The sequence below is a fragment of the Astatotilapia calliptera genome, chromosome 6 (assembly GCF_900246225.1).
Source record: "Astatotilapia calliptera chromosome 6, fAstCal1.2, whole genome shotgun sequence".
Taxonomy (NCBI): domain Eukaryota; kingdom Metazoa; phylum Chordata; class Actinopteri; order Cichliformes; family Cichlidae; genus Astatotilapia; species Astatotilapia calliptera.
The window spans coordinates 3,586,335-3,601,340 of NC_039307.1; the positions used below are offsets into that span (position 1 = coordinate 3,586,335).

Here is a 15,006-nt window from a genome sequence, read left to right on the forward strand (position 1 = left end):
CTAAAGCATCCAGCATCTAATTCACTCAATTATACACAGAGCAAAGTGGTGGAATCTGCCCAAATCCAAATCCTTAATCCTAAATTTGCATCATGTGGGGCAAAAAATTCTAAGAAGAGGAAGGAAAAAAAAGAAACTCTCCAAAAACCCAAGTCGTTCATAAACACCTCCACATGCAAGGAAACCCAAGATGCACACGAGGATTCCCAGAAACTGCTTCACAGCAAAAAGACCATCTGACCATGAAAGACACAATCTGGCGACTCAGAAGTAAAATACCAGTGCTGTGCGTGCGATACAGCAGGAAGTAAAACTTGAATCAGTGTAAAAACTGAGAAAATAAAGAAATGATTTGTACATAACTCTAACCCAGAACCACGGCACCAGCAGTACACGGGTGTGTTTTAACAGTCGAGTGGACGTACAATATGTGTAAACACAGCTTAGACTTCCTAAGTGTTCCTTTCTGTTGCTCTACATATCTAACAAATCTTTTTAATTAATGCAAAGAAGAACAGAGGTCCAGTATTCTTACAGATGCAAGTGCAGCACATGCCATGTTCTGTGTGAAGGAACCCGAAACTTTAAAATACACATAAAACTTCAACATTTACCACAAGTTCTTTTTCTATTTCTTTTCCATATGGGTAGTTTCACTCTGTTAGTAGTATTAGTAGAAAATAGTTTGGCAAGATCACATTACACACACATAAACAAAAACAATATTCAGCCTTTGAGAAATATATATAATTGTGTCAAAGCCCCAGAAGTTCATGTTTGATGATGGCCAGTTTCGCTGTTAGAGAATCAACCATTGATCTGACACATGTCAATCTTTCTTTTATTACAAGTAAAAAAGTCAACTGGAAGAGATTTTCACTGCCCCGCCCCTCATCCTGAAGATCCCAGGAGATTCCAACAGCAGGTTACCTGTCCTCAGAGTACTCGTAGTCCGAGTCACCTGAGCGTTGGTGCTCCAAGTGGGGCTCGTGGTAATGGGAGGGGGAGTGGGAGTGGTGGCGGTTCTGGTGGATCTCATCCAAACTCCTGATGATGAGAAAACATGTCATTTCTATATGTAATGTGAAAATGAGTGCAGTCATTAAAAGAAAGAAAATACGATAAAATGAAATAACTGTAAAGTTGTGACTTTATCATGTTTATTCTCGCTTTACTGAGATCTGACTGAAGATTTGATGTAGAGACACGATGAGCAGGGGTAAGAAGTGAGATTGAAACGTTCTAGGTAAATGCTGCCTGCACTGCAAAGCAAGATTAATGTGTTGTTCGGGCATGTTGAGCCTAAAGTCAGAGTTTTCAGTACCAGGAAGGTGGATGCCTTTTAACCTGGCTAGATCACCATGGCAACTGCTGTGCTGAACACAAGCTAGAAGAGCGATTAGGGCACATTACAAAGTCAATCAGTCCATTTGTTGGTTATTTATCACCAAAAATTCAATGAGTAAAGATCCTTTCACACACAAGTGATTTGTCACTCTTCGTTTGGCTTCGGGACAGTATCAGAGCTGAGCGCACCGAATAGCTAAAAGTTTGAAGTTTCAGAGCTCTAAGATGTCGATTTGACATTTGAGATGAGCTGCAGCCTGAGCGTGCAAAGGGAAATAAATACATTAACTCAGGAATTTACACAGCTAATGATTTTCTGTCAGCTGTGCTCTGTTGTGGTGTTTTCTGGTTTACAGATTTGTTTAGCGTATCAGTTAAGGTCCCTGAGTCTTGGACCCAGAGGTTTGAGTTTGGCATGTTTTGGGGTTTTGTAGTTTTACATTTTTTATTATTTTTGTTGATTATTGTTTTATGCTTCCGTATTCTGCATTGGTTATATTTAGCTCTCTGCTGCTTTATAGTTTTAGTTTTATGTGTTTTCCTGGACGTTTTCCTGGAGAGAGGATACATTACCCAAGTTCAAAGACAGTGTGATTAGACACTGATGTACAACTTTTATTATTGTGGGAAAAAAGCAGAAAAAATCTCCAGATCAACCACCCATGAAATGTGACCCATGTTGTGGAGACCCGGCACTCAATCAAACATTTTAGATTTGAACTTCTGCTGCACTGCCAGCTTCTCCCTGGGTTAATGAAATGTTAACAAGAGCTGAGGTGGTTTGTCTCTTCCAGCTGTTCCAATTATTGAAATATATAGACAGCATCATCAAAAGCATCCATATGTGGGTCTCCAAAGAAGTAAATTCATTAAATATTCCCCAAACTGGGATGGGATCTGTCAGAATGGTGAATACGATCTACTCTTTACATCTGGCCAGCTGTGACACACAGAGTCTGTCGTGTGCCTGGGTCATTTGACCCAGTGTGTTGTGTTCTTGTATTTTCAAGTCATTTTCTATTATGGTTCATGGTTAAGTCCACGTTGCTAGTCTTGAGTTTAATCTGCGGTGCCTAGGTTGTTCTTTTTAGCATCTCTGTTTTGCCCTCTGTGTCTCTCTCTGTGTGTCTGTGTGTATATATGTTGTGTGAGTTCTTGCGTCTTGTTTCCCTTGTTTCATTCTATGTCCCCCCCTGCCCATGTTTATCCATGTTTCCCCAGTCTGCCATGTCTCTCTTGTCTCCCTCTTTGCCTTTCCTCCATTTCTGTGTCATGTTCCTCCGTTTCCTGTTTTATTGTGAAGGTCTCCGGCTTCCATGTTCGGTGTGTCTAGTTCTGCTTCCCCTGTGGCGTCACGTTAATTCGTGTCAGCAGTGTTCCCCGTGTGTTTAGGTTTCACTTTTTAGTTTTGTGTCGCTTTTTCTCCCAGTAAATAAAGCTGTATTTTGGAGGTCCCGTCTCCGTGAGTCTGCATTTTGGGCCCTGTCCTGCCTGCGTTACACAGCTGTACTGTTTACAGTTTTACTGTTAAATCATTTGTTACACACAGCAGCCATGCTCAGGCTGAGCCCTGAGCTTCATTTTGGTTTTTTAAATCAATTTTTTTTCTTAATTTCTGCTTAAATTCAAATAGTGACAATAAAATACTATATAAGCATTTTATATTTTATTATATGTTCATTTAGTAACTAAAAGAACCAGCAGGGAATCTGGTAACGTCACATCTCAGATGGTTTAGTGCAGCGGTCCCCCATCCCGGTACCGGGCCATGAGAGTTAAGGCTCGTGTGTGAAATTTATGGTTTTCAGGGTTTTTATCGTTATTTTTTTTAATCGTTGTTATCATTAACTCATTAACTTTTATCATTAACACTTTCCCAGGGCTCTTTCCTGTGTGTTATGAATAAATCTTCTTTTATTTGGTACCGGTACTGGTTTTATTTTGTATTTATCCTCACCAAATAACACAAACAGTTGGCTAAAAGTGCTTTAGAGAATAAGATAGAAACCCTACAATAACAGAGAGAAAGCACCAACAATCAGACGACACCCTGTGAGCAGCGACAGTAGGAAGGAAAAACTCCCTTTTAACAGGAAGAAACCAACAGAAAGAGGCTCAAAAGAGGGCAGCCATCTGCCGTGACCAGAACAATGCAGCAGCGGACTTGTCGAGCAGTAATCCTCGCAGCTGCAGTCCACAAATTAACAAGCAACGTCAAGCTTTTCTTTAGGGTTCCCCCACCTGCCAAATCATCACTCAGAGTTCAGCAGGTAAAACTCCCCGGTGTAACTCACCTTTGCATGGGCACGTGTGCAGGCCGAGACCGAGCTCTGCACGTGTCCTCTCTGTGAGGCGACACCGAGCGCGAGCGGTGCTGGACGGGTCGCTGCTGCTCGGGCACAGCCAACGTGCTGCCCCGCTCTCTCTCCCTGGAGTTACGCTCTGCGCCTGCACCCGCACACAGATCCAGTGTGGACACACAAACACGTGCAAAACAAGCAAAATACATGTTTCAAGATTCACAGATATAACATACACACAGGAGGGATACAAACACTCACACACATCCAGGCATTAGTTGTGTCCTTAGGTAAGGGTGCACCAGTTGTAATGAGTCAATACTACTCGCTACCGTTACAGGTGCCATTCACCTACAGACTGTAAAACATCACATCTGGATGTTTTACAGGCAAATAAGCAGCTTGCAAACGCAGTGTAGCTGGTCATGTGACTGTTTCTGCAAATGTGTCTGTCAGACCTGAGCTCAGCTTGTTTTAATCCCATGAAGTGGCTGATGAGATGACAGATCAGACATTTACAGTTACAAGCCTACAAAGCTATAGTAAGTCACATGATACAGAAAAAAATGCAGTAACAGAGCATTAGCCTCATTTAAAGCTGAGATCGGCAGTAATGTTTGAGTCTTACAGGAAAAAAACATCTCCTGTTGTGTGAGAGAAACCTACACTTCTCCACCTCCTCCTGGCTTTGTGATGGGAGACTCTGGCCAATCACAGGTCAAAGAGAAGCTACTCTAATTGGCCCTTCTACAAATTCATGGGAACTTCCCTTTACTAAGTGGCAGATATTCCTGAATTAAAAGTGGCTATTCCACCGACAGCAACTACGTACATTGCAAAGCAGCCCAAAAAAGGGACATTTAATGCACTAAAACACATCTCATCTCAGGAGCGAATGACAAACTATATTCAGCACCTCTCATTGCTCCCTGGATTGGTAAGATGCTAAGTTAAATTTTCTGTGATGGTCTTGATGTAGTTGGTTGTGGACGTAGCATGGATGGCCTTCTGGCTGCTGGAGCTGATGTATAGCCTATATATGTCTGATGGGGTGGAGTTAGGACAGTTATAGGAGAGAGGGGGCTGCAGGACATTTCATTAAGGAGTCAAAAAACGGTGACGCCATCCCTTAACTAGGCTGGCAGAAATCCTTGACGTTGCTTCTAACCCTAACCTAACTTTATATGGAATGGTTGAGTGGCATGCCAAGACATTGCTCCCAATTTAGTGTGATCTCTTCACCCATTCGTTCATTTTCTTATACCACAGAAGGGTTGGGGCCAGTTCAAGCTAACATAGGGTGAAAGGAGGGGGGTGTATGGCTTCTGACCTCTTCACATTTGGGAACATGTGACATGCTACGATTTAAAAGTTTCATTAATGGTTAACGATACAGAAAATACTCTTGGCCACCAATGCAAAGATGTAAAACTGCAAACTTTACTTTGATTTAACCGCACGTGGGAATTACTGGAAATGGTATACAGCAATCTGACAAGATTCTGGGACAGGAGTGTAGAGCGCAGAGGCCAGTGGTCACTTTGCTCGTCCTCCTCTAATGGCTGATGAACACCCACTTGTGTTCTGCAGAGACACCGAGACATTGGCTCGGTGTTTTTTGGGGGCGGGGTTTGGTCTTTCTAGACGTCTGCCAACTCTAGCTTTAAATATGAACGACAGGATGTGAAACAGAACTGTGCAAAGTGAAGTGAGGCGAAGGTCTCAATCATGACTTGTATGGATCATTAAAGGTAGCAGCCAGTTGGGGAGCTTCTAAGAATACACAGGAAGCATCGCTGGTTGGATAAGTACAAAAAAACAACAACCTATGTATAAAAACTGACTCTCAAGATGCAGTTAGGTATACACTTGCACTGCAACTAAAATTAACACTTTTTTTTGCCAATGAATGAATAGTTGAGTGAATGAATTCATCACCTGTGGTGCACGATTTAAGCTGTGGCTAAGAATTGTGGGTATTGTAGTACAGAGCTCTGTTATTTGAGGCAAAACAAAATAACAAGGAAAATAAAATAAAATAAAATCATAGTAATGTTCAAATAGTATCCTGATCATACTTGTGGCATTTTAAAGGCTACCAAAAAAATTAAATAAAATTGCATTAATGTCTAAATCAATGCACACTGGAACTGAAGCGAGGGCAGAAACAGGCAGCCAGCAAAGCAGCTGTAGCTAAAATGTCTTCTATTGTCTGTGTTCAGTGTGCTTTCAGTGAAGTAAGGAGCAGGAATAGAAGCATGCAGGATTGCAGGAGACGTAGTGGAATGGCAGTGAACTACTGCAGCTCTGCAGTGCAGCATGCACTCAGTGCGTCGGTGTTTCTAAGACCCAGCAAAAGAGGAGAAAATGCTCATGCAGCCTCACGCAAAAATTCAGAATCTGCACCCCAGTAAGAAATGTGATGATTTGCAAAATACTTTCGGGTGTTTTTGCTGATTCAGCTTGAATTAATTATTTTAATTTAGGTTAAATTTTTAGAAATTTATAGAAGCAGACCCAAAAGGTTTCCACAGGACATGAAGGGAGGATGCACAAGGATGCTCTCTCACGCAGTGCTGGGCACCTACAGGCTACTACGAGGAAACGCTCAATAACCATGACCCCCACCCACCTTTAGTCACTACTATCAAACCATCATCAAACTCTGTATCAATGATGCGATGAGACCCTGCACACATACAAACGCACACGCAAAACACCCACACACAAGACAGGGTAAGGTTGAGAGATTCTCCCACGCTGAGAGGGACACTGGAGAAGGCTCAGAACAGGAAATGTTAGCCACCACGCTCAAACACTGTTGGTTAAAGGACACACAGCCTGCAAATAAATGAACACACATACTCTGTAGTTTCCTGCTGGGGCTGTCTCCATGGACGTGTCTCCGTGGGAGGTATGGAGAGGGCTGTGGCAGAGGTATAGAGGACACGTCATGTGTCTGGAGCTTATACCAGTGAGGAATGTCGTCTAGCAAGGCCGTCTCCAACTCTATGAGGATCTGAGGGGGACAGAAAGGGAGGTGGCACATGAGAAAAATGGAAAGTAGAAATCTTCACCCGTGTGAAGACATTTAAAAGAAAATCAGTTTCATCCACTCAGAGAATGAAACTTTAGGCAATCATATTCAGTAAATATACAACAAGTTAAATCCTATGTTAGGCAGACTTAGCAAATTTTGGGTGATGGGTGTTTCTCACAGTTCCCCCTGTCATTCTCTCCGCAGACCGGTATTTGAGAAACATGTTTGCACCATTTAATTTTTAAAAACCATTTAAAAACTATAAAAACTGTTTTCACTTTCTTATTGCTTTTAGAGTAACAGTTCTTTTGAAGTTTATATTCTTTTATCTACTGTTTTCTTTAAGTTTGTATTGCTGTTTTGTGACTCCTGTAAGTAAAAAATCCTTTATGGATAAATTATGGTTGCTTGCTATCATCTTCATCTGTAATCAGAAGTGTCTTTAATTTAAAACATAGTAAAAATCCCAAGATTTCCAGTTATGGGATATTGGGAAACATTTGGGAGCTGGCAGAATTATTTATTTAATTATATTATCTGGAACTATTGATGTAAATGATCAATACTTGTCTGAATGAAGTCAGTCAGACCAGATATCTCTCATTTCTTCTCCAAAACAGCTCTGGCCTGCTGTTTCAACCATCTATTTATGAGAGGCAGCCAATGAGAGGAAAGTCTACTTAAGAGCCAAGAGAGGAGGAGCTTAAGAGGGGAGGGGCTAAAACATTGCTTCGAACTGAAGAGCTGGACTGGGAGGCATTACAAGATAAATAACAATTTGATAGCATATTAGTTCATTTTGAATTTGATGGCAGCAAGACAAAAGTTGGGATGAGGGAACAAAAGGCTAGAAATGTGAGGGCAGGAACAGTTTGCAACTAATTAGGTTAAATGGTAACAGCTCAGTAACATGACTGGGTATAAACGTGCATCTTATAGAAGTACAGAGGTTCATCGTGTCCTTCTGCATTCTGATTCCAAAAGCTGCCAGACAGGACAGGATTTAAAACACGTGCACCACATCCTCTGGACTAAAGAAGAGTTCAAACACTGTCAATGCTCAACAGTATCTACACGTTTTAGAGCAATGTATGCTTTTCTTTATATGACATCTACACTGACATTCAGGGAAGACCTTCCATTTTGCATCTAGATGATGCCAAACTGTATCGATTCCAACAGCATAGATACCGCAGATACATGTAGTAGAAGAGTTTGTGTAGTGATTAGGCCTACCTGAGGTTCAGACTAACTAAAAACATCTGGAGCATCATGAAACCAAAGGTTCCACAAAGAAGAACCAGGACTGTTAACCAGCTGGAGTCTTCTATCGGACAATAATGGGACAACATCCCTGTTCCTAAAGTGCAGCAAATCTAGCAACTGGTCTTCTCAGTTGATCTCCACCTTATTTTTTTAATTTTGAAAATGTAAAAAATACGCTATACAAACACAGGCCATTTACCATTTACATATGTTTCTTCTACTAAGGTTAAAATGTGGATTTAGGGAATTTGATGTGTCTATTACATGTTTTACAGTTCAACCAATAAAATGGCTTTGATTGGACAGTGGCTGTCACGCACCTCGCCCAGGAATTCACTCTCCTCCTCCTGGACTCGAGGCTGGTCCCACACTGTGATCTCCAGCATGCGCTCTCTGAAGTCTCGCCGATGAACGTGGGAATAAATAAAGGTCTGGTTCCACTTGGGCTCAGCGCTCTTTTTCACCGTTTTAGTCCGTCGTTTACTCTTATCACTGGAAGAGAGAAGAAATCATGGATTCATTCAGTGTGCAAGAAGGAGAACAGTATGGTTTTTTTTTATTGTTCAAAATAAAAACTATAGATGAAGAAATACCCGTGAGATGCTCAATAAGTAAAAATGAACACAATGAGCTGACCTCCTATCAGGCAGGAAGTACATCTTGACGTAGGGGTTTCGAGGTCGTCCGTCTGGTCGGGGTGGCAGGTCTATGGCTTGAAGGACGTTGACAATCAGCTGATGGCCCACTTTGTCGTACCACAGCTTCACCTATAACAATGCATAAAGGCAGTTAGCATCCTTTTCAATCTATATCCAGTCAGATGAACCTCATTGTGTTTGTTCCTGATACTCACAGAGAGCTGTCCAGGCAGAACCAGAGGAAGGTCTCTGAGAGTGCTGGGACTAGTAGGGGACATCACGGATATAGATGGACGGTCCATCTTCTGGGACTCAAAGGAGCTGGAGCCTGCTGAGGGATCAACAGAATGAATAATAGGAAAAAACATTAACTGAAAGCACATTTTAAAATATAAAGCCTGTTAAGCTGGTGATATAAAAACTTACTAGATTCTAGAGGAGGGTGGGAGGACTCTGGGATTCTTGGGATGTCTCTGTAAAAAGCAGAAGAGTCACAGAGTGTATACAAATCTTCCCTTACTATATGTCATTCAGCTGGCATATATCTCTAAACAACAACAGTTTCTAACACAGTAGAAGAAGAACAAAACCAGTCAGTCATATTAACAGTGTGGGGAAAACAGCAGGTGGCCAAGGACTGAAGAACAGGTGGAAAAAAGGGGATGTCTTTCTTGGATCTGAAGGATTTCAGGGAAGATACATTGGGAAGGGGCTCCACTCTACTTACTGATGTGCTCTATACACTTTTCTCAAGAGGTGTTTGGACATAATTCGGTTCACAGAGCTTTTAGATAAAGGAGACACATCAAAAGTCCGTCAGAAGGAAAATCAAAGCCGTGGTACTTTAACAATGACCAGTACACATTAGTAACAACAAACGCACCCTATAGGTCTCGAAACAACAATCTCCACTTGAGGCTCAGCCTTGGACTCGAGAATGATGTTGTACACTTCTTTCTTGGTTGCTCCTGGCAACGACTTCCGGTTCCACTGCAACACCTCATCACCTGAAAACAAGATTAATGCTTCTTAAAGTCAAACTGAAAAATCAAATGTCCTCAGTGTGCAGTTAAGTGCAGCGCAACTTTTCTGCTGGGTGCTCCACACAAAAACCCGACGATGATCGGTCAAAGGCTGTATTCAGAAAATGGACATTGTCACCATAACATCACCCTTTGGTAAGAAAAGTCCTTTTGTGAAACTTCAAGCTTGTCTGACGCTGGATGACCGAGGGGTGGACACTTAAAACTTGTCAATCACACGATTAACCACAACCTGTTTCATCCTCGTTTCTGACTTTAATGGAGAAAATAATTTAATTTAATGTGACTTTAGTGTGGAAACAATTTTATCTCATCAATCTCCAGACTTAAAATAAGTGGTTGTCCAGCACATTAATGTGACTTATTGCCGCTTGCATCTTTCATGAATTATCATGAAAAGATCCAAGTTGTCAAATTAGACAAAAAAAAAACACTTCTGAGAGTTTTCAGAGACTGGAAGGACTTTTTTGCACTTGATGAGGCACATTTCTGTCTTTTTATCTGCCCATTTTTACATGTTTGGTTTGGTATGCCAACCCACTATTTAGCCCACCATAAAGGTCACTGCTGCCTGGGTTTTCTTGTTGGCTCCTTCTTTTTTTCCTGACTAAACCCACAGTGACAAAGCATTTTAGGTGAGTTACGATGATTTCCGACCTGTAAATTGAAAACGGAGCTCTCAGAACCTCCTCAAATGTTTTTTCCCTCTCAGGAGTGATTTTAACACTATGTTCAAGCATAAATAAGGCCCTGGGTTAATACTTTCAGCAGCAGCTGAGTCGCTGTACAGTCAAAATTTACAGCCAGAAGTAGTCCCGTGACCTCAGCACTCCATACATTACTCCATTATTATTCAAATCATGACACAGCGTGGTCAGATAAGCAAAATGTAGCATGAATGATGACTGCTTTACTGCAGAACTGTACACATTGCCTGTTTATACATTCTGTGCTTCCTTATATATGCTCTAATATCACTTTAATCCCAACAGCTGACTGCGGTTGCTTACTTTTGCCCACATTCCTTTTTTTTCCTTTTTTAAAATGCTTTGAAAATTATTTATCAGTGTAAAACTGGCAAAACCAAACTCCTCAAAATAGCACTCCAGTAAAGGTCTGGTATAATGTGAATGCAGCACAAGCAGGCTGGTTGATTGCTTGAGTTCAAGTGGCAGCTCCCACAGACATTACACCAATAAAAACACCAGTATTATTACTATTCTGTAGGCCACCACAAGCTGCTACAAATGTTTAGCATTTTAGCATTTAACAATTTCAATGACAAGCACACTACTCATGCCTGCAAAGATGACAGGTACATACTGATGTCTATGCAAAGGTTGATCTCACATGCATTCCTAGATGAAAGCAATACTATCTGCAGTTCTGCAGCTCCTGCAAAGGAACAACATGTTCTATTTTTTGTACCTGCACGTAGGTGTCCCACGACATCTGCCAGACTCCCTTTTTTAACTTTGGTGATGAAGGCCCCAAGTCTCCCTGTCTCCGTCATCTTCCCTCCTACCACCTGCACACAAAGATGAGACAGACGTACGATAAGATCAGATGTCACTCCGTCCTCTCCAACACTGCCTGTTGTCTCAGTGAGGACAGATCTTAATGTGAATGAATCCCTGCTTACTTTTAGTCCCAGGAGAGAGCCTGCCTCACGGGGCATGGCTGACCTCTTGCTCAGAGTGATCCGCCCAATCAGGTGGTCACCCTCTTTGGATGGCTGCCACGAAACTGGATGCTAAAGGGACAAAGACATGAGGATGTTTACAAAGCACATTATCAACTGTAAATACTGGTAATTTGGTCATGGGTCCCATGCAACATTAGACTTAATATAAGTGCAGCTATATGTGAGGAAAGGGATCAGGGCAGAGCTTCAGGAACAACCTGACTGGTGAAACTTACATGCCAAACTGCAGGATCTAGAGGATGACAGTCCCAGTCACCTGCAGGGAGAAAGAGTTCGAGAGGGAGGAATTAGTCATTTGTCTAAATTATGTTAAATGTAATTGTGCAGGTTGATTCCAAGCTACAAAAAACTCTTAGAAAGATGACTCAGTGATGCCATTAAAGACTGCGATCTGCTTTAATTCAAACAACATAACTAATGGGTTTATCATCCCATTTCTGTTTTATATGCCAGGGCCTGCCAAAGGCTTTCTTTGAGGTAGGTTTAATTTTAAAAAGCTAAAAATTCCATTTCGCCATCTATAAAAATGTAACTTAATTTACTAAAATGATCTGAATTCTCTTACTTAACAATACTTTAGACTCCCTGTTGAAGCTCCAAAGCTCTTATATTTTAGTATTTAGTTTCTGTTAGTTATATTTTTTATTGAATTTTTATTACATTTTGATTTAGTAGGCTTGCCTTCTCTATGTCATCCTGTATCTTGTCAAGTGTTTCTGTTGGTGATTATCTGCTGAGTTGCTTCCTGTTTTATTTTAACAGTCATCTGTCTCTGGCGTCTTGTGATTAGTTTACTTCCTCAGGCATTGTCTTGATTGTCTTCAGCTGTGTCTCATCGCCCTGCTGTGTCAACTTCCTTAATAATTACCCTCATGACTTGAAATAGTGCTGTTTTCCCTTTTCTTAGCGTCTCTTAACGCCGTAGTGATGGTGTGATGAAGGCCTGTGAACGTGTCGGATCTTTCCAGCCAATTGCTTCACCAGAAGGCAGATCACACAAAACCCTGTTTAACAGCTCATTTTGAACTAGTGACATCTGCTGGTCATTCGATGTGCTCCATAATCTCGTTGCAGACTGCTGATGATCATCAGAATCACCTCAGACCACAAAAAAATTCCCGCATCTTTTCAACCGCTCAAATCCGGTTCAAATGACATGAAGCAGTCACGTCATTTCAGAGAAAGGGTTCCTCGTTTATCTTTGGTCATGTGGTTTCTGAAGAAAACAATACAGGTGTTGGGATGGGCTTTATTTGGGCACGCCCCCTGTCCTTGACACAGGCCTCGGGGCTTAAGCATCAGACGAAACATCAAAATTATTTAGCCTGTGATCATTCCCTGTGTGCGTCCTCCCTTTGAGTCCATGTGGATTTAGTTTTGCTTTACGCTCCCATGTGTTTTTTGGACTTTGCAAACAGCTACAACAGCCTGTCTTCTGGATCTGTGTTTGGGTCCTTGGGACCTGCTAGCTGTGACTAAACTGTGCTCAGATGTTGTCTACTGTGGTTGTCGATTTAAAAAGGGAGGAGCTAAAACCCTGTGTTCCAACAGAGGATGACCTAAGTAGCTGCACCACACCCCAGTATAAGATAGATGAGGATTATTCTGAACCATGAATAATGCAAAGCTACTCTAGATTTTAAGAATACAAATATGGAGCTGGAAATGGGCAGCACAGTTTAGTGCTGCCCAACAGCAAGAAAACATCTGATGGCGATTTTAAAATCCTTTGAGTAACTTCAGTTTGAGGTACGTGGGCAGGCAGAATAATTCACGTGATGTTTTTTTGCAAAATGCCTGCAGGGGGGAGAGAAAAGAACTTTTTGGTGGAAAGAGTAGAAACCAAATGAAGCCTATACAATCATGGTTGATGGAGAAATCAGGAAAAAAAAGTCTGAATGACTTGAGCAACTTTAGTGATGCTAACTGGAACACTCGAGAGGAAAAATGCTGATGCCACCGTTTAGTGGATGAGCAAGCTGGGCAGATAGCTCTTTATTAACAGCTCTTTGTAGGTATCATTGTTTAAGACAAACACAGCATGTAAGTGAAAGAGGCTCCGCTCAACTGAAGATTGACCAAGTCCCTCTTACTGTCCTGAAGGCAGTCCTGGCTTACTCTCATTGGTAACTGACTGATATGGAAAAATCATCTGTTTAAGAGGAGCACGTGAGCATCCACGCTATCACCTGACCCTTCTTCAGCAGCTCTCTCCCTAGTCCTTCCAATCCACATCAGCGTTCTTTGGTATTTGTCTGTTTTAGTTTCCTGTTGTGTGGACTTTCACATTGTCATTTTCTCTGAGCCAGTTAGAGAAAACATATCAGCCTCAAAGCCACAGCATCCTATACTTTACTGGGCCTTCATGCAGCCACTGTCTGAAAAAAGCTTTTAGCTCTTCTGTCTTTGAGGCAGCTTTATGCCCGGGTGTCACGTCTATACTCACAGACGGAGCTGTGTGGCTGAGACGAGCATATTAAGGATCATCATACAGCCAATAACTGATATAACTCTCTGAAACATGAGCGTTTGGCTCATAGGGCTTGACCACACATAAAAGGTTTAATACCAGCAATGCTGTGGTAATTTGTTAATAGAGTGCTTCAACATCAGAGTTGAATTGAATTTTATTATCATCATATTTATACGTGGATCCTAATGGTGATACACAAACCCATCTTATCTTTTTTATCACTTTTTGCAAAAATTTAACAAATGTTTCATTCATTATATTTTTGCATAAGTAAAATAACAGAATGTCACCTGAGCTTTTGAGGGCAAAGTTCAAATACGGCTTTAAACTACACCATATGACTTAGTAACTGTGTATATATGACAGAAAATAAGGAGAAACATATTAGAGCCAGGGTGGCACAGTGGTGCTACAGCACGGTCACTTAACTGGAAGAATGCTCTTGAATCAAACCTGCTGCTCAGCCTTTTTGCATCATTTGCTTTCAAGTTCTCTTGACATGCATGTTAGACTGCATTAGTGGCCATGTATTGCATGAACAATGAATAAAATGAATGGATGGACCCTGTTTTTTTAAGATATCTCCAGATCACAAGAGTTACCACTATATATTGTAAGGTAAAGGACATACAATAATAATAATAAAACAATTCAGCTCAACCTAAATGACTACACTAAACATATATATATATATATATATATATATATATATATATATATATATATATATATATATATATATATATATATATATATATATATATATATATATATATATATATAGAAAGAGAGTGAGAGAGAGAGAGAGAGACACACACACACAGTAAGACACGAGCCCTGGATTGGGAACGTGTCGGTTTTATTGAAATGACTGGTGACTCCAGTCATGTGAGATTTAGAGGAACATTCAAAAGAGACCTCCACTGAAAAAAGTTTACGCACATGGGTTAATCTATGTCTTGGAAGCAGAGCCTTCGTGCTTCCGTGATAATGCTTCTAAATAGCTGACAAATAAGTGCCTTCAAGAGGAGCTTGAAGATGAGTGCTGATTGGTGGGATTTGATGCAGTCTGTAGAACTTTTTAGTTACATCTCAGATCCATGTAATGACACCTAATTTCTTAAACCAAAAAGATCTCTGGCCATGTCTAATTTAAGATGACACCAGCATTAATCTGACAATGCAATGCCTTCC

General features: G+C 41.1%; 1 protein-coding gene across 30 annotated transcripts in view; it reads right to left on the reverse strand.

Annotated features, from left to right (window-relative positions):
- rims1b (regulating synaptic membrane exocytosis 1b) overlaps positions 1 to 15,006 on the reverse strand; it is an 83,450-nt gene that overhangs the window by 28,332 nt on the left and 40,112 nt on the right. For 18 of the 30 annotated variants that reach the window (XM_026169707.1, XM_026169704.1, XM_026169706.1 and 15 more), the window contains 13 exons: positions 11,555 to 11,595; positions 11,277 to 11,387; positions 11,063 to 11,162; positions 9,475 to 9,598; positions 9,319 to 9,375; positions 9,018 to 9,064; positions 8,807 to 8,931; positions 8,590 to 8,720; positions 8,274 to 8,445; positions 6,513 to 6,666; positions 6,280 to 6,336; positions 3,642 to 3,795; positions 931 to 1,047 (listed from right to left, as the gene is read on the reverse strand). In XM_026169707.1, the coding sequence (XP_026025492.1) occupies positions 931 to 1,047; positions 3,642 to 3,795; positions 6,280 to 6,336; positions 6,513 to 6,666; positions 8,274 to 8,445; positions 8,590 to 8,720; positions 8,807 to 8,931; positions 9,018 to 9,064; positions 9,319 to 9,375; positions 9,475 to 9,598; positions 11,063 to 11,162; positions 11,277 to 11,387; positions 11,555 to 11,595 (1,390 nt within the window). The remainder of the gene's footprint in view (positions 1 to 930; positions 1,048 to 3,641; positions 3,796 to 6,279; positions 6,337 to 6,512; positions 6,667 to 8,273; positions 8,446 to 8,589; positions 8,721 to 8,806; positions 8,932 to 9,017; positions 9,065 to 9,318; positions 9,376 to 9,474; positions 9,599 to 11,062; positions 11,163 to 11,276; positions 11,388 to 11,554; positions 11,596 to 15,006) is intronic. The other 12 variants (XM_026169702.1, XM_026169723.1, XM_026169719.1 and 9 more) reach the window with 7 other exon arrangements.